General features: G+C 38.8%; 1 protein-coding gene across 3 annotated transcripts in view; it reads right to left on the reverse strand.

The window, feature by feature from the left end:
* SHLD1 (shieldin complex subunit 1) overlaps positions 1-13,099 on the reverse strand; it is a 349,116-nt gene extending 336,017 nt beyond the window's left edge. Inside the window, exons 1-2 of one of the 3 annotated variants that reach the window (XM_053712182.1) lie at positions 13,010-13,049; positions 7,848-8,009 (exon numbers count right to left, since the gene is read on the reverse strand). Coding sequence is in view for 1 of the 3 variants with exons in the window: in XM_053712180.1 (XP_053568155.1) it covers positions 12,728-12,737 (10 nt within the window). In the remaining 2 variants the exon portion in view is untranslated. Of the gene's footprint in view, positions 1-7,847; positions 8,010-12,727; positions 12,837-13,009 lie in introns of those variants that run through there. The other 2 variants (XM_053712181.1, XM_053712180.1) reach the window with 2 other exon arrangements.
* Between the last annotated feature and the right edge of the window lie 14,280 nt (positions 13,100-27,379).

Genomic DNA, 27,379 nt, shown 5'->3' on the forward strand with positions numbered 1-27,379 from the left:
AAATAAAAAAGAATGTGATCTATCTGAATCATGAAAATTTAATTTTGACTAGACTGTCCCTTTAAAATAAGTGTTGGTTATGCAATACTAGGGAATGTGTAAAAAAGGGATTATCTAGCTTTTTTAAACAATAAACATTTTCATGTAGCCTATGTTTGTGTTTAGACTGTAGTAGACAGGGAGATAGGGAGGCTGTTTTTTTTTTTTTTACCTAAACAGCACAATGTTTTGAGTCAGTCCTGATTAAACAACACATTTCTCTCATACATATGACAGAGCACTATATAAATATAGCAGAATATATTTTTACTTTAAAGCTGTTTTGTTTTACTTTAAAACTAACCAGAAGTATATGTTAACGCAGCTGCTCAATACTGACACACCCACAAGCATAAGAACCAAAAAATATGTTCTCAGCACATGAGCAACTGTTTTTCAAAGAACAAACCCTGTAACACATTTTATATATACACCATTTTTAACTGCAACCCTTTGAGTATTTTACCCATGCAAAGCTGAAAAATGTTGTGATTGTTATTAAGTGAGATATGACAATAACAGAGTACCATGATAAGCTTTAATTTGTTTTTTGTTACATCCCATCTTCAATAAAAAAATAATACACATTTACTGTACTTATTTAGCAGGTATCATGCCAATTAAGCTTAAGAAAGCTAGAAAATATCATTATATACATTTATATAAAACATGACTGGGATATGACATCCACAATTAATGGAAACATTTGGTGATGACAAAAAAAGCCATACAGTAACTTCACAGATCATTTGTGCTGTAGAATTCACTAATACCACTAGATGGCAGCAAACTTCCCTATATATGCTGCACTCCTCAAGCTACATATAAACTCTACATAATAAACAACTCCAAATACAAAACGCATGCTTATGCATAAACATAGCTTACATGTTTTTACAACTTTCTACACCTCTGGCCATAAACCAGTGACATCCTGTAATGTGAATTATACCATTGTATTTGTTCCCAAAGTAGAAACATTGGAAATCCACCCGGTATGCTAATGCAGCAGATGCAGAAATAATGTGTATATAAATACATACAGGCAAGGTGTATAGTAGGACAGGTACAGCCTGAATAGAGGCAAGTAAATAGACAAGAGGACCAGCGGTCAGTTACAGTACGCAAAGGACCAGCAGTCAGTTATGGCACGTAAGGAACCAGCAGTCAGGTACAACATGCAAGGGTCCAGCAGTCAGGTACAGCATGCAAAGGACACGCAGTCAGATCAGGTACGGCATGCAAGGGACCAGCAATTAGGTACGGCATGCAAGGAATCAGCGGTCAGGTACGGCATGCAAGGGACCAGCGGTCAGGTACGGCATGCAAGGGACCAGCGGTCAGGTACGGCATGCAAGGGACCAGCGGTCAGGTACGGCATGCAAGGGACCAGCGGTCAGGTACGGCATGCAAGGGACCAGCGGTCAGGTACGGCATGCAAGGGACCAGCGGTCAGGTACGGCATGCAAAAGGACCCGCAGTAAGGTCAGGTACGGCATGCAAAAGGACCCGCAGTCAGGTACGGCATGCAAAAGGACCCGCAGTCAGGTACGGCATGCAAAAGGACCCGCAGTCAGGTACGGCATGCAAGGGACCGGCTGTCAGGTACGGCATGCAAAAGGACCCGCAGTCAGGTCAGGTACGGCACGCAAGGGACCGGCTGTCCGGTACGGCACGCAAGAGACCGGCAGTCAGTTATGGCACGCAAGGGATCGGCAGTTAGTTATGATACGCAAGGGACCTGCAGTCAGTTATGGTACGCAAGAGTTCTATATAATAAAATCAGTCCAATTGACTCATGGATCAAGCACGCTACATGTATGTTTTTTGATTACAGCTTGCAAGGGAACAGCTATCAGGTACTGCATGCAATAGACCAGCGATCAGGTACAATATGCAAGGGAGCAGCGGTCAGGTATTGCATGAAAGGGACTGGCTGCCAGGAACAGCATGCAAGGGACCAGCTGCCAGGTACTACATGCAAAATGACAAGTTGCCAGGTATGGCATGCAAGAGGTCTATAGAATACATTCAGTCCAACAGACTCATGGATCGTGCACGCTACATGTACTATTTTTGATTATGGCATGCATGACCAGCTGTCAAGTACGGCAGGCAAGGGACCAGCGATCAGGTACGGCATACAAGAGACCAGCTATAAAAAGGTACGGCATGCGAGAGACCAGCTATAAAAGGTACGGCATGAGAGAGACCAGCTGCCAGGTACGGCACGCAAGGGGCCAGCTGCCAGGTACGGCACACAAGGGGCCAACTGCTAGGTATGGCACACAAGGGGCCAACTGTCAGGTATGGCACACAAGGGGCCAACTGCCAGGTACGGCACACAAGGGGCCAACTGCCAGGTACGGCACACAAGGGGCCAACTGCCAGGTACGGCACACAAGGGGCCAGCTGCCAGGTACAGCATGCAAGGAACCAGCTGCCAGGTACCTCATGCAAAAGACAGCCATGCAAGGGACCATATGCCAGGTACAGCATGCAAGAGGTCTATATAATACAATCAGTCCAACAGACTCATGGATCGTGCACGCTACATCTACTATTTTTGATTATGGCACGCGAGGGACCAGCTGCCAGGTACGGCACGCAAGGGGCCAGCTGCCAGGTATGGCACGCAAGGGGCCAGCTGCCAGGTACCTCATGGAAAAGACAGCCATGCAAGGGACCAGATGCCAGGTACGGCACGCGAGGGACCAGCTGCCAGGTACGGCACGCAAGGGGCCAGCTGCCAGGTACGGCACGCAAGGGGCCAGCTGCCAGGTACGGCACGCAAGGGGCCAGCTGCCAGGTACCTCATGGAAAAGACAGCCATGCAAGGGACCAGATGCCAGGTACAGCATGCAAGGGACCAGCTGCCAGGTACCTCATGCAAAAGACAGCCATGCAAGGGACCAGATGCCAGGTATAGCATGCAAGAGGTCTATTTAATACAATCAGTCCGACAGACTCAAGGATCGTGCACGCTACATGTACTATTTTTGATTATGACACGCGAGAGACCAGCGGCAAGGTACAGCACGCAAGGGGCCAGCTGCCAGGTACGGCACGCAAGTGGCCAGCTGCCAGGTACCTCATGCAAAAGACAGCCATGCAAGGGACCAGATGCCAGGTACGGCACGCAAGAGACCAGCTGCCAGGTACGGCACGCAAGGGACCAGCTGCCAGGTATGGCAGGCAAGGAACCAGCTGCCAGGTATGGCATGCAAGGTGCCAGCTGCCAGGTACCTCATGCAAAAGACAGCTATGCAAGGGACCAGATGCCAAGTATAGCATGCAAGATGTCTATATAATACAATCAGTCCAACAAACTCATGGATCGTGCACGCTACATGTACTATTTTTGATTACGGCACGCAAGGGGCCAGCTGCCAGGTACGGCACGCAAGGGGCCAGCTGCCAAGTAAGGCACGCAAGGGGCCAGCTGCCAGGTAAGGCACGCAAGGGGCCAGCTGCCAGGTAAGGCACGCAAGGGGCCAGCTGCCAGGTACGGCACGCAAGGGGCCAGCTGCCAGGTACGGCACGCAAGGGACCAGCTGCCAGGTAAGGCACGCAAGGGGCCAGCTGCCAGGTACGGCACGCAAGGGACCAGCTGCCAGGTATGGCACGCAAGGGGCCAGCTGCCAGGTATGGCACGCAAGGGGCCAGCTGCCAGGTACGGCACGCAAGGGGCCAGCTGCCAGGTACGGCACGCAAGGGGCCAGCTGCCAGGTACGGCACGCAAGGGGCCAGCTGCCAGGTACGGCACACAAGGGACCAGCTGCTAGGTACGGCATGCAAGGGACCAGCTGACAGGCACAGCATGCATGGACATTTTAATGAGACTAGAAGGTTTCAGGTTGAAAGAATTATACTGATTACAGATGACAGAAACCTGTTCTATTAGTGAAATTTCAGGTTTTGGGGCAAGAGTAATCAGAGGATCCCAGACGATTCACTATGAAAAGCAGTAAGACATAATACTAGTAACAGACTTGACCAATCTAAACTTGTAATTAAATTAAGTTCCTGGGCAACAGTTGTACCAGCACACTCATCTGCTGAAACTACCTGCATTACTATCTGTGGACTCTATGATGGATTTCATGGGCGTAGGAACCAGCGGGACAGGGATGGGGGAATGCATCCCGCCAAATTATCATGTGGGGAGACACATAATGTATAAATCCCCCACCCCAGGGTTGGGCTGTACTTTTTTTCTTTTTTTTAAAGGGCAAGATTTGTTTCCAATTGATGGGCTGCCGGAATAAGTATCGCCTCTTAAAGTGTGCTACATATTTAGGGCAGGAAGTAAGAGCGGGAACATAAGGCGACAGGCAAGGAAGCAGCTGCAGTGAAGAGATGACAGTAAACTCTGATGTAAGTGAATGCAGCTTGTGCTCAGTAAGTTGTGTGGTGTAATAAAGGGCCATTACAATCAAATTCCCTATGTAATATCTAATTATGCATAGTTAAATAATGAAACCAAATACAACATCTTTTATTTTGTTAATTGTGTGTGCATCTGTGTGTGAGAGAATGTGTGTGTATGTATTTATTTCAAATTTGCCATTCCAGATCATACAATTTTTAAATAATTTCTAATTTACTTCTGTTATCAAATTTGCTTTATTCTCATGGTATTCTTTGTTGAAGAGCAAACCTAGGTAGGACGTAGGTAGCGTGCACGTCTGGAGCACTACATGGCAGAAACACTGCTACCATCTAGTGCTCTTGCAAATATATAGCATTGTTAAAAGTATTCTTGCAAAACTGCTGTAATATAGTGCGCAAGACATGGGCATGCTCCTGAATCTACCTTCCCGCTATTTCAACACAGTAAGTAAACAAACTAAAAGTAGAAGTAAATTGGAAACGTTTTTTAAATGTAATGCTGAATCATGAAAGACTGGGTTGGATATCCCTTTAATAAGCAAGCAACCAGGCAGAAATCACTACAGCAGGAAACAGGGCAGTGACCAGGTGTAGCAGGGTACAGGTCAGGGTAACCAAGTAAGCAGAGCAAGCAAACAATAAGGAACACAAGTCATTCCCTTAACACAATGTGACACTCCAATAGGACGCTGCTATGCTGCCAAGCAAGCTAAAAAGTGTTTTCACAGAGTAGAAAGCAAAACAAAAGTTACAAGCACAGCATTTATATGAGAAAAGCAAACGATAGATGACACTGCATCCCATGGAGAGCAAACACAGTTATGTAAAGCAGCCCTGGGGATTCTGATGCAACCAATTAGGAGCGGAATATTGAATTTGGCTCAGATTTTGTGTTTAGCAATATTATTATTAGGATTTATTTGTATAGCACCGCAAAATTCTGTAGCGCTAGGTACAGAGATAGGGGAATACAATGATAAGGATTTGTGATAACACAAAATCATAACAGACTAAACTAATCTAGTACAGGAAGGAGAGGGCCCTGCTCTGAACTGAAAAACTTACAATCTACAGGATGAGGATGCAATAATAGTCTGTAGCAAGTGAAATATTACTAATTTTCTCAGAAGCTTTGCTGATGGGAGTTTTTTTTAAATTTAGGTAATGGTGTTTTGTTTTTGAGCTATAACTGTAGCAGGCTGTTAAAGTTCCAAATATTAGAGCTAAAGCAAAACAGAACAAATGTTTTTATCTACATGCACAGAAAAGATTTTCATATAGATCAATTTATTTCCAAACTAATGCGCTCCAGAGTAGCCACACAATATTTGTTTTAAATCGTGCGCACACATTACGGACCACACGTGGGTTTTTCATACTGTAACTTGGCATTGCAAATAATTTACCCAGGTGTGTGCCTTTCTGAAATGTGATACTGATATCTTACAAAAATGAATAGGCAGAACAGTTTGGTATGTTAATGCACACTCAGTGGATCAAAGACAGAGCATTGGAATTCACACATAAATAGTCAATTGCATCACATGAGGCAAACAAAGCAACGTCTGCTCAGCTACTCAGTTACATTTCCCTTGAGGAAAGTGCTTCTCTCAGTTTACATTACACAGTACTCTGTGGAAGGTGCTTTAAAGGGACAGTATACTGTAAAATAGTTTTTCCCTTAATGTGTTTACAATTGCTTTTTTTTTTTTACCAACTGCAGAGAAAAAAAAAATGTATGAAAAATAGCTTTTTATGTTTTTTTGTGTATATTAAAGCTCTGATTTTGTATTTTGAAGCCACAACCTAATAAAATAGGTTGAGCTTGTAGGTATAATCAGATCTCATTACTGTATCACATTGTGTACATATACATGTTTCTTTATCTTAAATCTGTCCATAAAACAATCACCAGTACTTGGAGAGAACAATGGAAAATCAACATTTTATTACCTTATCTCTGCTATATCCCACTGGGAGTGTAATTTCTTCTGCTGGCTGTGTTTACGAAGCTTATTTATAGCTTGGACTTGTGGCCAAAATCTTTCAGAATAGGTGGGGATACACAAGCTAAATAAACTATTTCAAATGCCAATATAAGGGTAAAGGAGCTACTTGTAAACAATTTAATACACTCCAGCAGGTAAAGTGGATCATTGGGAACAAATTAAAGGGAAGAACATTTTTGAGTAAACTGTCCCTTTAATGCTATGCAAATGACTCCTAAGCAAATATTTATATTCTTTGAGCAGGAGACAGCAGGAAAAGTATATTGCAGAAAATGTTCAAGTCCTTGTCAACTCAATTAGTGAACCTCGAGAGTTAAATTTTAATGAAATAGCGTTTCATATTAACAGCTGTGTCACATTCCCCTAGGCAATTTTTAGTGACTGCAAGTGGTTAGCATGTCAGCAATGAGTGTAAGACGTGATTCCATAGCTTGTGACATGTTGCCATAAATACACATCAAACACAGAGCAATGCAGCTAAATACAGTGAAGTGACCTCACATTGGGAACGTAGCATAGTAAGTTTTGCCCCCAAGAGGTTCAGTTGGGCACTGTCTTTGCTGACATGCTCCACACCTACATCAGGTTTTGGCTGGGGGGCAGGACTGCAGAAAGGTGTTATCAAATGAGAATGCAGGAAGGTAGTGGTAGGCTCCAGATTCTAATTTCTGTATCGGCAAACTTGATGCTTTAATTGCGCTTTTGATACCTGGTTTACTAATTTTTGAGTATAATTCTGGGGCAAATTTCTGTTGCCCCCTCCTTTGTATAGCATACTCAGGTTATTAATTTCGCCACCAGCTCAATTACTAGGTTCTAGCTAGGGGACTCAATGACTGACCTTTGATTTGAAATACATACAGAAAGAGAATAACTCTACCAGGAATTAACAACAGCTCATTGCTGGGTTACCACCTGGGAGCAGCCTCTAAAAACCCAATTGTGCCTTTCATAAAGTAGAACTTTTCTGAAGTATATCAGCCTAATCCCAGAAATCCAAGGTGAGTGCAGTCCGAAATACCAGGCAATCCTCCTCTAAAAAAGGAACATGGCAACCCAAGACCATAGTTTTGGCCTTCTTTGGGCTGCGTCAGTGAGGTGCAGCCATATTCCTCTAAGCACAATTGGGCTAAAAGAGTGGTAACTCACCATAGAACAAGCTACTGAGCTGTTGTTCTTTCCTGGTAGACCTCTTCTCTTTCTGAATGAAATATATTATGCCAAGAAAGAAATGTCTTATGTCTTTATTCTTAGGGTGATAACATGGTTAAATGGTGGTAGAGAACACACCAGGAATAGTATATATATATTCTAGCAGTAAGCAAGGAACAAGCAAGGAACACTTACAATCTGATGGGCATTCCAATATACCAAAGGAAACTGAAAAAAATCGTGACATATGGTTACCTTAGTTGCAAAGGATCTGAATGCATAGTTATGATCCTGTATCAACAGGGCTGCCCAATGGATCCTGAGCAGGACATGGCTGGTGATTAGTGGCTACATGAATATGCTCTGAGGCCCATGTCCTCTTCAGCAGCAGCAATGCACCAAGGCTCCTAAGAAGGGCTTATGAGGATATAAAAATAATCCATAATTACAAGACTATTCTGCAGTTAACATACCAGCTAGGCAGGGTGGATAAAAAGCAATTAATTTTTTTTTTATTTAAAAGCGGATTTTTGTTTATTTAATTTTTTTTATTTGTTTTTAAATAAAATGCTTTTAGAGGAAAAATCTATCTTAAAGTGAATGTAAATTTTGATGCTAAAGTGCCCGGTTTTTAAAACTTCGATTAAAAACAGGGGCACTTTAATTCATAAAAATTTTCATTTCACTCCTGTTGTGAAAAAAAACTTACCTTTTAATCTTCACAGCAGCTCCAGCTTCCTCCACCTGTTTCAAAGCCTCTTCCTGGGTCTAAAATGAGGCATCGGCTTCCTCCAATCACAGCAGTGAATCAGACACTGAATCCCCCGGGGGGGAAGCTGTGATTGGAGAATGACCTATCAATCATTTCTGACATCAGAAATGGCTTGTGAGACCGGAGAAAGCTGGAGCTGTTGTGAAGATTAAAAGGTAAGTTTTTTTTCACAACAGGAGTGAAATGTAAATTTTTATGAATTAAAGTGCTCCTGTTTTTAATCAAAGTTTTAAAAACCGGGCACTTTAGCATCAAAATTTACATTCACTTTAAGTTTATATTTAAGATACATTATAATCCAAAGGTTATTTATCCTGAAATATAGATTAGAGTTACATTATATAGCAAGAGAACAAAGCAAATAAGATCAGTCAATTGGAAAATTGAATGTTCTTACTGAATGATGAAAGTTTAATTTAGCCTTTACTTTCCCTTTAATGCCATTGCTCCCATGAAAAGCCATGTTCACAGAATCAACCCATACTAAGTTTCAAGAAGCTCACTGAATAGAATATGGTTTGGAGTGGAATAGATCTGCACAAGGACCTTAGTGTGAGGAGGGAGGGGCAAGAATTAAAAATGTAAAATAATGTTATTGTTTTAGTTAAATAAAACAATTTCAATTGTTATTAATGTAATCATTCTTTTTCTCCTTCCAATAAAGTACAGGTGTGTTGATCAAATATGAATGATAAACCAATTAAACTGGAGATAGTTCACCTTCAAATAATTTAATTAATTTCAATGAATCTATGCATATCTAATGATATATAACCAAATAGGTAATGGTCTGATATAACTGGAAAAAAATTATCTGAAAACATTATTCTAAAATTGAAAACCATGATTTAAATTGGTTTTATTGACTAGTAAATTCCATTTGGATTTAAATCAGTTTGAATGAATTAAAATGTGTTCAAAGCTATTTATTTCTCTCCTAAATAGCCCCGCCCAATCTCTTGCTTTGTTTGGAGAAGCCAACCCGGACTTGCTGCTAGAGTACACAAGGCTAGCTATTATCATTTTCTTAACAAAATGTACATTGCTTTGCAAATCTTTAATTACTGAGCCCAGTTAAAGGGCCAGTCTACACTTTAGTAATCTTAAAGTCTTACATTAGATTAAGCTGCAAATATCCTTTCTGCACCCTTTCTATATCAACAGAAAAAAAAAGATATTTTAAAATGACTATTGTTTATGGTCACTTTGAAATGGCTGCCAAGCTCTGTTCACTGATGACATCACAATCTGGGCTGCATTTAAGGCTTCACTAACTCACTAACTGGATTCAACAGACGGTCAATGCTATTCAGCAGAGTGCAGATGCAGCCCAGATTGTGATATCATCAGTGGGCAAAGCTTTGCAGCTATTTCTAAGTGACCAGAAATAATATTCATTTAAAAAAAAAAAAAAGCTGCTGATATAGAAAAGGTACAGGAGTATATTCACAGCTTATTCTAAAGTAAGACTGTAAAATGACTAAGGTGTAGAGTGTCCCTTTAAGGACAGATATGTTGAAGGGTAAGGCTTGTAACGTCTGCATGGTGCATTTTCAACTCTCAGAATTGGAAAACACAATTTAAACAGGAACTTAAAGGGACATTATACACTCATTTTTTTCTTTGCATAAATGTTTTGTAGATCTATTTTTATAGCCTATTAAGTTGTTTTTTTTTTTTGTTTTTTTTTATAGTTTTTACTTTTTTTTAAAAAATAACATTGCTCTGATTTTCAGATTCCTAACCAAGCCCTGAAGTTTTATGTGAATACTGTCAGCTACCTTCTCCAGCTTGCTCCTGTTTGTGTAAAGGGTCTTTTCATATGCAAAAGAAGGGGGAGGGGGGAGTGTCTTATTTGCCACTTGCAGTGGGCTTTTCAACAGAGCCAAACTGACAGCTTCTAAGTAAGTTTTTAAACAGTTTTATACTGGATTTTTATATCAGTATCTGTGCATCTTATTCTTTATAGTAGTGTCTATTACATGCAGTTATATGAAAATGAGTGTATACTGTCCCTTTAAGAATATAATGAGCATATTTTTTTTTTACAAACACCTTATATTACGATCTGCATCTCTTAAAGCTGTTTGCTAGAAGTTTAAAGGGACATGAAACCCAAATATTTTCTTTCATGATTTAGGTAGAACATAGAATTTTAAACCACTTTCTAGTTTACTTCTATTATCAAATTTGTTTATTCTCTTGGTATGCTTTGTTGAAGGAGCAGCAATGCACTACTAGTTTTTAACTGAACGCATAGGTGAGCCAATGACAATCAGTATATATATGCAGCCACCAATCAGCAGCTAGAACCTAGGTTCTTTGTTGCTCCTGAGCTTTCCTAGATAAAGCTTTCAGGAAAGGATAGCAAGAGAAGGAAGCAAATTAAATAAAAGGGGTAATTTGGAAAGCTGTTTAAAATTATATTCTGTACCTGAATTATAAAAGAACAATTTGGGGTTTCATGTCCCTTTAAGGGCAATTGTAGTGAAAGATTGCATTTTGTAACTCATTAGCAATGTAAATACTAGTGGGATTTCTTATTTGGTCTTAACACTAGTGGCCCTGCAATGTTATTGCAAAGGGGTTAAACACAGAGCACTGCTGTTCCTGAGAAAAAATGAGGACCACCCAATTAGCAATAGTAGGGCCAGCCTTAGCATTTGCAGGGCCCAGGGCAAGACAAATTTGTGGGGCCCCTCAGTCCAGTGCCCTTATTTAATTTTTCCTGTATGGCCCACTCTGTCCCAACATTCAGTGTAACTATATAAAGAATAACACTATATACTATATATATGTACTCACCCCTGACATTGCAGGCCCCACAAAGCGTGAGGCCCTAGGCGGGTACCTCTCCCTGACTAGCAGTAATCACCACTGTTTATTGGTACATGGCTGCGTCCGTTCTAGACAAGCAGTACTGTGTGGTACTTTACCTTTGTGTTTAACCACAAAGCATTGCAGGGTGGCTAGTATTAAATATACATGCTCTAACAAATTATAATGGTCCTTTAAACACTTGGGCATTAGTCTAACAATCTAAAGCATTTTATTACTACACTGTCAAGTTCATTTTAATATGCTTATATTACTAATAGCACATCACAGATTAGACTCATAACCACAAACATCATTGGCAATAAATATTTTACAATAATTTGCACAATTTAATTTCTGGTAAGTATAAAAATGGTACTGTTAGTTACAAGGAGTAAAATGCAGTCTTGTAAATATAAATAAGGATTTTACAAGACTCTTTTGAGTCATTTATACTTATTTAAAGCTGCTTAAGTGGGGCTTTTATGCTAAATACAAGAAAAGTATGATAATTAAATAGATGAATAATTTGTCTAGCAATATATAAGGGAAGATCAAATATTTAACATTTATGACAGAATAGATTTTAAAAGAACCCAAGGAGATCATTGACAAGATATACAACAAAATGCAGTTTAGCACATTAAACCATAAAAACCTAGGCTAGATATGAAATAGTTACTAGTATGGAAATTATGATTCTGAGCAGAGCAATTAAATAAAAAATTATTTAATAAACAAAGCATTTGTTTAGACTAAACACAAATGATGTGTACCTAACCAGCCAGTAACATTCAGAAACAGGAAAAACAAGGATTTCTTATCTGCAGGAAAATAACCTGTTATGGAGACTAGCAAGAAGATATACAGACATAGACTACATCTCAAGGTCTTTCACTGATTAAAACACACACACACAATATGTGCATGTTTTGTACATAAAATATGATTATTATTATTATTATTATTATTATAAGCCTTTATGCTACAATGTAGCAACAGCACCATAGCCTTGGGCATCAAATAATTTCATAGTAGGTGAAGATTAATGCAAAACTAACAACAACAACAAAACACTCCAAATCATGATGTCTGAACAGATGAATGTGCCATAGAATCAGATTGGGTATTGGAATGTGATTACAAATATGTAAGAAATGGCTAAAATGTGTGTGTGGGGGGGGGGGGGGGGTTAAAACAAAAAAGTATAATATTAATCATTTCCCCATTTTTGTTTAAATTATTTTAAATATGCAATCGTTTTAATAATTGTATGTGTTGTTGATATTTGAATTCCTATGTTAATATATTGTTACGTCAGTTGAGGTTCAGACTTTGGAGTGTCAGTGTTTACAAAACTACCTAAAATAAAACCCTTGGGAAAACGCATAACAGATGAATATATAGTTTAAGCCCATACAATTATAGCCTGACCAGAACAACTCTAAACAGACTAGCAGAATAACTAAACAGTTATTTACAGTTTCTCCAGAAAAGCATAAATGACATTATTATTAGCTACCATTGTTAAAGCATTTTAACATACTATGCAGCATTCTGGTGATAAATACGGACAACCCCTCCCCATAACAAATGGTTGCGGTTTGTCAGGATCATTAACACTTTCCCTACTCCGGAGCTGACACGCAAAGATGACGTTACTATGGTGACAGCTAGACATAGGGAATGGAGCTTGCTCCTTGTATAAAGAAAGTAATGTTGTCATTAACCTAAACTCTTATTCTTTAGTATTATGTTGGTTACACGAACCATAAACATTGATTTTCCCACCTGGTGTTTTCAAGGAACAAATATTTATCACGCTTACCCTATAATATAAAAGTGTCAGTTCTGAAACTCAGTGCACATAAAACGGAAATGCAGTCTGAAACTAGGGAAATAATCAATTGTATGAACGTCATTGCTAAAGCAACATGTTGCCCTTATCAAACATGGCTGTTATTGTGACCTCACTGAAGCAGCTGGTTTAATCCTGTGTGCTCTGGTTCTGACTTGACAGCGGGGTGTGGATAATGCAGAACAGATAGCTCATAGTTGTGAAAGCTGTTTATCTGTTTTATGTGGAAAAGTTCAGCGTGTGAACAGAGACCAATGGTTTTGTGTGTGATTCAACAGCTAATAAATACTGCATCTGCTGCTTGCCCTGTTGTTAAAATATACAGTCATGTATACCTGTTGTGTTTACAATAATATTTAAAAATATGTATTTTAAACAAATGACAAAAGTAAAATAAAACAAACAATAGATTAATTACAATATAATGGGGAGTCCTATATAAAAATAAGAGCAATATTTATCAGCATTTGCTAGGGCCAATTAGATTACTATTTAGTTAAATGAAAGTCTGAGAACTTTGAAACATACTTGCATTATTTTTTTCATCTGGTAATGTGATTGAAATATTTGTTTAATTTATTATTATTTTTTATTTGAGTTTTAGTGGAACACTATCATTTAATATATTCTAATCCATGACTGTCATAAATGCAGTTGACACGTTAATAAGGTTAGTTTTATATAACATGTTAAAATGTTATTGGTTTAAAACGGTTTCCTTACTTTTGATACTTAAAAAATAACAACTAATTTGGTTTATATAAAACTAGATATATTTTACCAAATCTAGTTTTTGTAAATTGAATGAGTCACGACCATATGCAAACATGTTGCACATTTTAAAGCACAAATGATTGCAGAGGAAAGGATTTGCAACATGTAATTTCATAGCATAGATTACATATTAATAGTGTGAACTGGAGAAAAGCCCTCAAATAGTGTCACCGTGTCCATAGTGTGACTTGACAACTGGGCAAATGAGGAAGTTATGCAGTTTCACAGGTCATAGTAGCATCTACCAAGATACAAACCGCAAATTGGAAAAGATTATGCACTCACTGGGTTTAAAAATAAAATACATTAAACTTTCCTATCCCTTTAAGGGGTTAAAGGGGACATTTTGTAATGTTATATCTTAAATAACATTACAAAATGTCCCCTTTAACCCCTTAAAGGGATAGGAAAGTCCAAATTAAACTTGCACAATTCAGATAGAGCATGTTATTTTTAGACACTTTAAAAAAAATCTATTTTCAAATATGCTTCACTCTCTTGGTATTCCTTGTTGAAAAAGAATACACATATCCTACACTAGTGGGAGCTGCTGCTTATTGGTGCCTGCACACATTTGTGTCTTGTGATTGGCTAACTAAATGTGTTCAGCTAGCTGCCAGTAGCGCAGTGCTGTTCCTTCAGCAAAGGATAACAAGATAATGAAGCAAATTTCATAATAGAAGTATATTGGGAAGTTGTTTAAAATGGCATATTCTATCCAAACAATGAAAGAACATTTTGGAGTTTTCTATCCCTTTAAGGACGGAGGGAATTGTCCAAGTTTTAAAAGTAAACAAAACCTAGAATTTACTTTTTTCACATTAAGTGCCCCCAAATGTATAATACATTTGACATCAACTATTTAATTATGAACTATAATTTAATATGAATAAAAGCTAAGTGTGAGAAATTAAGAAATTTTATTTTTTCCAAACACACACACTTTTTTATTGCGAATATCATAATCCTGATACATTTTACTGCAATAAAACACCTATATTTGTATTCTGCAATGTCACGTAAGTACAACAATGCCCCCCATGTACTGCCCATATACATGGAAAGTTGACAAATTGAGTATCTTGGCTTATGTCTCCTTTGAGATAGTATGGCAGCCCAGAAATGCAAATTACCCCTATGATGGAATACCATTTACAACAGTAGGCAACCCAGGGTATTCCACATGGGGTATGTCCAGTCTTTTTTTTTGTAGCTACTTAGTAACAAAACCTGGTCAAACTTAATGTTCATATATTTGTTTGACTGTTTATATCATCATCCTGATATTCTTTACTGCTATAGACACTCATATTTGTTTTTAATGGTGTCCTGTGAGTATAAAAATACTGCCCATGTTCAGGATTTATGCGGTTTTGGGAAGTAACTTACAGGGTCAAATACCGGGCCTGTCCATTTAATTTTTTTATTCATGTAAATTTGATTGGTTTTCTAGACCTATTTTGCCTTTGAGATAGTATGACAGCTCAGGAATAAAAATTACCTCATGATGGCATACTATTTGCAAAAGTAGACAACCCGAGGTATTTCAAAAGGAGTATGTCCAGTCTTTTTTTGTAGCCAGTCACAAAACCTGCCCATATTTGGTGATCATGTTTTTTATTGTTTTTTTTTTTTTTTAACATAAGCACTGTTTAAGATCATCCTTATATGTTTTACTGCTCTCAAACACCCATATTTGTGTTCAGGGCTGTCCCACAAGTACAAACAATACCCCCATGTACAGGTTTTATTGAGTTTGGGAAGTTACAGGGCCAAATATGGTGCCTGTCCATTTCAGTCTTCATACATGGGAATTTGAAACATTGATTTTCTGAAAAAATGCAGCCTTTGAGACAGTATGGCAGCCCAGGAATGAAAATAACCCCACAATGGCATACCATTTGCAAAAGTAGACAACCCAAGGTATTGCAAAAGGAGTATGTCCAATCTGTTTTTGTAGCCACTTAATCACAAAACCTGGCTATATTTAGTAGTCATGTTTTTTTGTTTTTGCGTTTTTCAAACAAACATTGTACTTTCACTGTTTATCTCATCCTTATATGTTTTACTGCTATAAAAAAAACCATAATTGTTTTCAGAAATGTCCCACAAGTACAATATTACCCCCATGTACAGTTTTTATGGGGTTTGAGAACGTACAAGGCCAAATATGTGGCCTTCCCATTTCAGTCTTCATACATGGAAATGTTGATTTTCTTGGCCTATGCCGTCTTTGAGACAGTATGGCAGCCCGGGAATGAAAATTACCCCAATGATGGCATATAATTTGCAAAAGTAGACAACCCAGGGTTTTCCTAAAGGGGTATGTCCAGTCTGTTTTGTAATCACTAAACCTGGCCAAATTTAGTGGTCATGTGTTTTTTTTATGTGTTTTTCACACAAACACTGTTCTTTCATTGTTAATAGCATCATCCGTATATGTGTTTCTGCTATAAAACACCCATATTTATGTTCAGAGATGTCCCACGAGTACAACAATACCCCCATTTACAGGTTTTATGTAGGTTTAGGAAGTTACATGGCTCAATATGGGGCCTACCCATTTTAGTCTTCATACATGGAAATTTGACACATTGATTTTCTGGGCCTGTCACCTTTGAGGACAGTATGACAGCCCAGGAATGAAAAATACTCCCATTTACAAAATTAGACAAACCGAAATATTCCTAAGAGGGGTATATCTGGAATTTTTTTTTTTAGCCACTTAGTCACAAAACCTGGCCAAATTTAGTCATCATGGTTTTGTTATATTTCCATACAAACACTGCACTTTCACTGTTTATATCATCATGCTTATATGTTTTACTGCTATAAAACACCCATATTTTTGTTCAGCGATTTCCCACAAGTACAACAATACCCCCTCCATATACAGGTTTTTGGGGTTTTTTGGAAGTTAGAGGGCAAATTGAGGGGCCTGCCCATTTTATTCTTCATGCATGGAAATTTGACACATTGATTTTCTGGGCCTATGTCACTATTGAGACAGTTTGGAAGCCTAGGAAATAAAAATCCCCCCATGATGGCATACTATTTTCAAAAGTAGATAACCCATGGTATTCTAAATGGGGTATTTTGAGTTGTTTTGTATAGCCACTTTATCATGACCTTAGAGTGGCTGGGCTTAACGTAAACAGGGACAGGGCAAGGTAAGGGAATCCAGAAGTCAGAGTAGTCAGTATAACAAGCCAATAAGTCGCTGCATGCAGCTGACAATAATCAGGATAAGCCAAAATCAGGAATACAGTATAACCACCAATAAATCAAGATCACATACAGAGTTATTTGAATCAATAGTTTACCTCTGTATGGAAGACTCTGAAACAGTCTGTAATACATAGGCCAAGAAGAGGTGGGCAAGAAGGGTAATAGTAGCTAGAATCCCTCCTAAATCCTTTTTTTTGTAACAGACTCTACACTTTTTCTGGGTGGCTTTTTGGATTCTGTAATGGGGGATCCTACAAGTAAAGTGCTTGCTGCAAAGTCTCTGATTTAAATGTGAGAGGATTTGGGGGCTGATTAAACAAAATATCTGATAAAAGCTTTAAATTAAAGGGACAGTAAACTTAAAAAATAATGTTATATAATTCTGCACATAGTGCAGAATTATATAACATTATTTAGGTGCTATAGCCATAAAACCCTTTTTTCACTTTTAATATTTAAAAAATATACCGCTTTTACAGACCCGCTCTCTGCTCTCTGCTGAGCGGGTCTGTTTTTTTTAGTCAGCGCATCGGGCCAGCTGTATAGTCACAGCCCGGCCCAATCGCGCCATAGCATTAAGTGAAGCTTGCTCTTATGGCGCGGTCGGGCCAGGCTGTGACTATACAGCTGGCCCGATGCGCTGACTAAATATTACAGACCCGCTCAGCAGAGAGCAGTGAGCGGGTCTGTAATAGCGGTATGTTTTTTTTAAATATTAAAAGTGAAAAAAGGGTTTTATGGCTATAGCACCTAAATAATTTATATAATTCTGCACTATGTGCAGAATTATATAACATTATTTTTTAGGTTTACTGCCCCTTTAAGGAAATATGGTTGTTTGTATTGATCCGCTAAATTGACTTCCCCTATATATTTGCTGTACTCAACAATGCACTCTGGTTTTTAGATTTGTGCATCCTTTCCCATGACACTGGCACTGTACTTTCATTATGCATGTGGACAGCATGTACACGTCTTTTTTTGTCATTGTACCGAAGGGCCATTATTTCATCTTCGTGCAAAGCTGATTTTGTGCCTCTACGGTGGTATTTGCTATATTTCAGCTTTGAGGGGAAACTTGTGTGACTTTTGCGTGTTGTGCCACCGGCTAGGGTTTCAAAATAAAATAAATTTTTTTAATTTTAAATATTTTTATTTAGGATTAGAATAAACATACAGGAGTTCCGACATGCGATATCACAAACAAACAGGTGGTATGTTCCATGGCAAAGGAATAACATTTGAGCAGATAGATGTATACATGGGGGCGATAAAGTGGAATACAATAACATAGCCAATATATCTAAATGGTACTTGTATGATAAAATAAAACAAAAACTATCCAATACTAATCCTCAGTTTTCCACCTTCGTGAGAAAAGTGAGGCCACTTTTGGACCTCCAATACAACTATTATAAAAAAAATAACAGGAGGGTTACATTAATAAAAGGTCCCTTTTAGACCTTTTAAGTACTATTGTAACATAATAATCAATACCATGCCTTATACTTCTAGATCTCTAAAACACATTTTAAAACTTTCAATATAAACCAATGTAACAAGAACTAAGACAATTGGGTCAGTTTTTCTGTGGTCTGGGAGAAGGGTGAAATCTTGAATAATTGCTAAAGGAGATTACTTTTAGTATAATCTAATACGAGCTATAACAGAGGGACCTTAATATTTTATTTGCTTTAGAGTTGTGCATTCTGTATTAGTATCAAGTAGCCTATATAATAACTGGTGAAATATGTCAACTTATTTAGTCTGAAGATGTTTAAACATTCTAGAGGGGGCTTTAGGAACAAGATATTAAACATATATAACTTACTCAAACCTGCATATACACATATATACACATACATAGTTCAGGTAAAATCAGATAAGTTCTATAAATTGTTAGAGGACAATGGAGATCAAACAGTCTAAAATGTCCCACATGGTCTAGCACAATCCCTTATATATCACTAGTTACCAACCTGTGTTGAGTATTGGGCTTCTAAAGTACTATAGGATGCAGATTATATCTCCCCGTCAGAAGATTATATATACTGCTCGTTCTCAGTCACATACAAAACAGATATTTCAGTACCATAGGTACAATAGGGTACTATTAGCAAGAATTGTGATATATACAATGCTACAATGCCTCCCGCTAATTATTAACCTCCCTATACAACCAGTTTATGATAGAAGGGCAATATTCAAGAGAGGAGTTAAGATGTAGAGGTTCTTTTCTACTTAGTTTAAAACAAAAGATGTCCAATTTAACTATAGTCAGATATGTGTCTATTCTACAATTAATATGTGTGACATTGTACGTCCCATTGTGGGCCAGATATTATGTGCAAATGGACCTCAAACTGAATATGAAGATTTTGCATAATATTCATGTTTTCAAGATTAGCAACACATTTCAACATTACCTCCAGCAGGAGCTAAAATGTCTATGGGGTTATTTTGTGGGTATTGATAATAGACACAGTACCTTTAAGCTTAAATATTATATCCATGCATAGGCTAACTTGAGTCTATTGTTCATATACTAGCTCCTATCCAACTCCTGTAGGTATATCACATCCTACATCTTCTTGGCAGCTCAGGAATGTTAGCCAACTTAAAAGGGTTTACAAGACCATGTAGGACTTTGCTTGTAACAAAAAGGATCACAGACTTGTTGCAGAAAATCATTGTATCTAATAGTAAATCTTGCCACAAAATTATAAGGTCTGAGAGGCCAATAGAGCTTTAAGTTGCAGCAGCAGATCTTTTCATTTTACTCTATATAACACCCAGAAGAGGCCTAGCTAGTAAGGGGTTAAATTGCTCAATTTGTTGTGGCTCTAATTAGCGAATATTAATACTATATTGTGCTTGCAGTATATACTTTCACACTATGCCTTGTCCCCCTACAGGTTTAATATTACTGACTAATAGGTATAAGATAAATAGTTACCCCATAAGGCACATATAACTCAAACATTCTGCTCAAATATAACAAATATAAGAAAAAATAAAACACAAAAAACAAAAAAAACAAGTACAGTACAATAAAGTCTTAAACCTCCGATGACCTCACACTCATCCAGGTCCCAAAAAACTATTGGGATTGAATATTAAGGCCGTTACTTTGAAATTATTAGAGGATATCCATAAATAGGTATTAAAGTCTCCCTTTGTCTAGCCGTTATCATAAGACTTCATCCAACACCGACAGTATTGTAAGCACAGAAATAGAAATATTTCTCCAGACTGAGACAGGGGCAGGGTGTAATTTGACTTAACATACGGGAAGTAGTCTTTGCTGAAAAGTTATTGTAACAGGGTTTGTCCACTTCTACCTCCGTATTTTTGCCTGGCTTCCCATATCGTTTCTGTGAAGTCTCCTGGGTCTGTGGGCATTGTGTCATGCCTTGACTATCGCTCCCCGCAAGTCCATGTGCTAATTGAGCTGCTTTCTCCGCCACGATCGGCTGCCTTGTAGCGGGTTCAAGCGCAACCATGTCCGATAGGGAGATCAATTCCAGAAGCTTCTCCATGTTGCGGTTGGTATCAGCTGGGTAATCGGTATAGGAACCATGTACTCCTCGGCAACTCCTGTCATAAATGTTGGCATGATCCTGAATTATAGGAACTGTATGCAATTGTATTCTCTGAGGCATCTTAGACTCCACTGTCCTCTGTTGTGTCAAATGTAGGTCTCTTTTATGGGACTCTGAGTAGTTGGGTATTTTCTCTGGCTCATCTGGGAAAGTCTTACCAGTTACTGATGATTCCTGATATAAGGGAGCCTGCCTAGATCTCGGCTGGTATGTTTTCATCCGGTCAATAACTACTTTAGCAGGAATCTCATGGCAGCGCAAAATTTTGGTCACCTCTTCCTCAATAAGTGAGATATGTGCACCCAAAAGTTCTGTTATTAAACAGTATAACTACTCAGTCATATTGAATTTTAGAAGATAGTGGCACTTCAGCGCAAACAGCTGGATAAATTGACTAGTCAGAGTAATGGGGGGTAAAGAAAGGTATAGGCCGATTCAAGGCCTTTGCTGCGTAACTTCTTTATTCGGGTCTGCTTATTCCTATTGGTATAACAAAAGTCATATAAATCTGTTCCATATGTGATACTTGTCACACATTTTCTGCAAAATATAGGGTTTGAAAGGTTTAGGAGAGATAACCAGCAGTTTAATCAGCTCCCATATTTGGACAAAGCTTGAACAGCAGCCATCTTGGTCAATGGTCGGACACGCCCCCCCAAAATAAAATACATTTTTAAATAAATCTATGCTGCTATAGTAGTTGTCAGCCGATAGATGGTAACCTTTGTTTAGCAAGGGTAGGAGGAGATCCCACACAATCTTGTCATTTGCGCACATAGAATCTGGGTAACCAGGTGATCAAGATGGCTGTCTTTCTCTTCATAAATCATGCAAAATGCCCAGGTATAACTTGTAGTGTATATTTACTTTAATCAAGGATTCATCTACACAGATGTTCTGGTCAGGGGTGTAATTTCCTGCAAACTTTTCAAACAGGTGTTTTATCAGGGGCCGTTTCTTGTATAACCTGTCGTACAAGGTTGTCATTTTTAGGGGCCACTGGGCAATATCTTTAAACTGCAGAAAACGTAACAGTTGTTCATATCTATCCTTCTTCATAATCCCTGAAAAAAGGGTAGGCAGGATGGGGTGCTTGTGCCAGTAGGGACATATGCTGTTTTTTTTTTTTTTACTATACCCATTACTAAGGTCAGTGCCCAAAACATTTTAATTTCTGTTAAGTTAGTGGGGTGTCAAGTATTTTTCTTAACGTGGTGTGAACGGATTAGCTGGCATATACATTTGTTTGAGTAGCCATATTCTCAAACATGTTGTCATTCAAAAACCGGTTTAAATAATTTATTGGCTCATAAATGGAAATGATGGTTGTAATGCTAGGAGTTGCCATAAATGGGGATATTTTAGTTGCATTAAGTTTGCATTTACTTAATTTTCTAGCAAGATTGTTTGGCATTCCGAACACCTCCTTTTAGATGGTGGAAGGCTTGGAGCACCATCACTAGAATCATGACTTAGGGGCTCTATATCAGATGCTGTTAGAGAGTCACTATCAGATACAGCAAAGGTGTCACTCTCTGTTTCACGCGCAAGAATGGCGTTCGCCTCTTCTGTGGAATAGTAACACGCCATCATGCAAAAGGCGAAATTTTGTTTTATATTTTTACTCCTACCTAACACTAACTCTTTCAACCAACAAATTCCCAGTACTGATTACAGTATAAAAAGCTGTGATCAGAAATGTTTTAAGTACACTAATAGTAAAAAACAAGCAAAATTAACAGATCCGGTTGATTAGACAGAACACTCTAATCACAGACAAAACACAGTCGGCTAGATTTGGAGTTCGGCGGTAGATGGGTTTCTAACGCCACACGTGTTTTATGTCTAACGCACGGCATTGTTTGACTCCGGTATTTAGAGTTCAAAAAAGACCATCTAACGATGCTCCTAACGCGTGTATGTCACACGCGTAATACTGCCCGCGTTAGACAGTCTCCCATAGAGATCAATGGGAAAGCAAAAAAATAGCTTTTTTCATCTAACACTCGATCTCGCGAGAATACGCACAGCTCGGTCATATGACGCATACCACATCATGCACAACAATAACACGCCGCAAATGTCACAACAACAATCAATCAACAAAGCACACAAGCATTACACATTCACAAGCGGGGGGATTTGAAATAAAATTGAATACGGGGAATACGCATATACTTTAAGATGCGGAAATTCGCAAAATAACAACAAGGAATTAAAAATATATACATACACTAGAAAAATAATCGCATTCAGTATCACTATATATTAGGACAAACATACATATACAACACTTCACTAATAACACACCATCGCAAATTCACATTTAAACAGAATACTATTGGACAATGTTAGAGAAAACGACCACTATGACATCATCGCATTCTACACATTCCACAAATACTAACTCCAAATGAGCGTGCGCAAATTCACACAACTAATACACATTGCACTAATATTAATTGCTAATAAAGCACACCTGAACACAATTTACAACGGAAATTGGTACATCATTAAACATTTACACAGGGTATATAAGCACCACACAAGCAGGGCTTCTTTGACTGTGTTGCTGGTGGGTCTTTGGAGATTGGAGGTTTAAGATTAGAGAGTTGGTGCATTATTGTGAGTGAGTTAGTGTTAGCGTGAGAGAGTCAGTTGTTAGTGTTATCGTGAGTGAGTTAGTGGGAGTTAGTGGGAGTGGGAGAGAGTCTGTTAGTGGGAGCGTGAGTGAGTTAGTGGGAGTGAGAGTTGTTAGTGGGAGCGTCAGTTAGTGGTAGTTAGTGAGAGTTAGTGGGAGTCTTTGTTAGTGAGAATTAGTAGTAGTGTGTTAGTGAGAATTAGTAGTAGTGTGAGTTAGCGAGCGAGTGATTTTTCTGTACACGTAACACATTTACACGCAAACACATTCAATACATACATACACTTATCAATAACACTACATACACTCCATACCCCCTACCCCCTCATACTACACTCCATACCCCATTCCCTGTAGTCCCATTCCCTTTCATTCCATTTACTCTTATCCCATACCCCATACCCATCCCATACCCATCCCCTAGTTACATTTAGTTTACATATCCTCCTTTTAGTCTTCTTCTTCTTTTGGTTTATTTAAATACTCCTTACCCTCTTTGTTTTTTTACATCCCTCTCACACTTTCAGCACTTTTTTTGTCTTTTTAGTTCTTTATTTTGACCCCCTTTCATTTCATCACACTCACTTTTTGTTTGATTATTTGGGGTTTAGTTTAGGGAACAGATGGAGGCCAGGCAGGGGAGAGGTAGAGGGGGGAGGAGAGGGAGGGGGAGAGGAACAGGGCAGGAAGGGGGGCAGGAAGCGGGGGTGGAAGCGGTGGGTGGACCCAGTCACTTGGTTCAAGATGAACAAGCGGCTGGGCCCAGTGGCGGACAGAGTAGGGCTTCACAGTCCGGGAAACAGAGGGCATCGTCACAGGGGAAGGCCAAGGCGACTAGGGAGGCGAGGTTTTCGATGAAGGAGAAGGAGGCCCTCATAGAGGCCTATATGGCCAGGTATAGGAGGCTGCAGCACCAGAAGACTACCCCGACTGACAAGAGGAGGCTCTGGAATGAGATAAGAAATGCAGTCAATGCAGTGGGTGGCCGGAACAGAGATCTTGATTCGATAAAACATCGCTACCGGGACTGTAAGATGGATCTCAAGAAAAAGTTAAGCCTGGAGGCCCGACATGCCGCAGGAACCGGTGGCGGACCTGCCTTGGAAATAGAGTACTGCCGATGGGAGGAAATGTTGCGGCCCAGCATCTCCCAGGTGGAAATAGTCGGTATCGGAAGAATTGATACCGGGAACCTGCCACTCTCTTCTGACGGTAAGCTCATTGAACAATAAATTCACATACGAATGTATTTCAAGGGACACTATACGCAAACCTTTACTTTCATGATTGAGGTAGCGAATACAATTTGACAAAACATTCAAATGTACTTATATTACCTAATTTGAATCATTCTTGAGATATATTTTAATTAAGAAATAGCCATGCACACGGTGAAACAATCACAGGAGGCAGCTATATTCAGCTAACAATCAGCATCTTATAAACATATTTAGATATGCTTTTCAGCAAAGAATATCCAGAGAATGAAGCTAATTAGATAAGAAAAGTACATTAGAAAGTTGATAATAAATGTATGCTTCTAAATCATGAAAGATAAAACATTGGGTTTCATGTCCCTTTAAGGATCAGATTAATGCTATAACGTTGTTTACACGCATTCAATTACTTTGCGGTTACATCAGTATCTAGGCTATAGGTTAGGTGTGCATTTAAACAGACTGAAAACAAACGCGAAAACATTCAGATTGACCAGAGATATATCAAACACGGTTTAGAAAAAGCGGAAATCGTATTGATTGTTTGTTAGATTTCAAAGTGGATTAATGATTCTGCATTTGTAATTGTATCGTAAGCTAAGTCATTTAAAGCTTGATTTGCAAATATGCTAATATATACATTTTTTTTTGTTGTTTTAATATACAGAGTCTGGGGAGGAGGCAGCACAAGAAACACAGCCTCATTTATCTCCCCGGGATGAGAGTGGTGGGGAGGAATTTCCACTTCGGAGGATGAAGAGCGCACGGAAGCTGATGAAGAGGCCCCGGAAGCAGAGGAGGAGCCCGCGGAACCAGAGGACCCTCAAGGACCCGCACCCCGCCGTGCACGGGTACCCCGCCAAGCACAACAAGAGGAAATAGCGGAGGTGCGGGTTCTACTGGACTACATAGACCAGATGCGTAACTCCCGGATACAAAATATCGAAGGCCGCACTCGAATTCTTGATGGACAAAATAAAATAATTGAAGGACAAAACCAAATAATAAACATACTCAATAGAATCGAACAAGGCCAAAACAGAATCTTTAATCTGCACCAAGAGATGTTCAATTTTTTCCGGGAGGCGCATTCTGGTCTACCTCCTGGTCCGCCTCCTGCTGCTGGGCCTCTTGCTGCTGGGCCTCTTGCTGCTGGGCCATCTCCTCCTGCCGGGCCATCTACTCCTGCCGGGCCATCTACTCCTGCCGGGCCATCTACTCCTCTTCAGCCATCTCCTCCTCCTCAGCCATCTTCTCCTCCTCAGCCATCTTCTCCTCTTCAGCCATCTCCTCCTCAGCCATCTTCTCCTCCTCAGCCATCTTCTCCTCCTCACCTTGGTCATCCCAGTACTATTCCTTCCACTCTTCCCACAACATCTCCAAGGAGAACTCTTTGGAGTCGGCAGTTGCCCCTCCCAGAGCCTCAGCCCTGTGGGAAAAGGGGAAGGAAGAGGAAGTAAGTATTTATTTTCAACTTTAATGTTTTTTTATTTAATGTGTAATGGATAGGTATGTGATGATGTGGTTTTCATACACTTGTGGACCACACTCTGTATATAATCTACTTCTATGGGACCGGGTCCATGGAGGAAGATTGTTTGCAGAGTGTGGGTTATAAGTGTGTGAAAACCACATCATCACATACCTATCCTTGTTCATGATATTGATTGGTTTCTGTGATGTGATGTCCAAACTGTTTCCCGAATCGCAAACAAAATTGCCATTACAATTATCCATGATGGCATATTACTGTTTGAATGCCAATAACACAGCTTAAAGGGACAGTCAGAAAATTATTGATTACAAAGAAAACACTGTATTACGCATTATCAAGTTGGAAACAACAAAACATGGAGAAATACGTGTGACTTATGTGCTTAACCTTGTATCTATGACTAGGAAAAATGACCACTTATTTGTTGTTCTGACATAACAACATTTTAGATATCAATGATCAATACATGGTAAATAATATGCTGTATGAGCACAAGGTTTTACATATACAAATGCTATACAAATGCCCTCTAGTGGTCAAATTGTATAATGATTACATGCACTCTTCAGGCTCGAAGAAATGAGCACACGAACCTCATAGGTTTAGCTAGCAAATTTAAATAAACAAAGACAAATGATTAATTGGTGAGAAACCTTTGATATCATTGATATTACAAAATTGACTTTTAGAATAATGCAAAACATTATTTGTTTTCGAAACTGTCCCTTTAACAAAATTACATATGCTAACACATATTTGAAGCTTGTTGGTATATCTACATGTACTTGGTCAAAAATTAAATATTGAAATCAGATTTATATTGACGTGTTAAATAAAGTATATTTTCTTAAAGAGACATTATTGTGGTAATTTTTTTTTAGAAAGACATTTGTTTGAACAATGTCCTTTTAGGAGTGGGGGGTGAAAATATGCTAACAATAATATATTTGAAGATTAAACAATGTGGAACTCATACATGATACAAAAATCAACATTTGCATTAAAGGGACATTATACTATATTTTTAACAGAACTGTATGTAATAGACACTACTACAAAAAACAAGATTAACATATACTGATATCAATATTACAAAGCTTCAAACACTTTCAAAGAAAATCGGGTTAGCTCTATTGAAAATATAGATGAACCCCCATTACAACCGTAAAACAAGACAATACCCCATCATTAACATATGAAAAGACCCTTTACACAAACAGGAGAAAGCTGGAGATGGTACTCACATGAAACTCAGAGGCTGGGCGAGGAGTCTGAAAATTAATTACATTTTCTTTGAACAGAAGCAAAATGAAACGTGTATTTGTTAAACAATGGACTATCTAACTAGAGACAAAATAAAAGTTTTGATTTATAATGTGAGTG

The sequence above is a fragment of the Bombina bombina genome, chromosome 4 (genome assembly GCF_027579735.1).
Source record: "Bombina bombina isolate aBomBom1 chromosome 4, aBomBom1.pri, whole genome shotgun sequence".
Classification (NCBI taxonomy): Eukaryota; Metazoa; Chordata; class Amphibia; order Anura; family Bombinatoridae; genus Bombina; species Bombina bombina.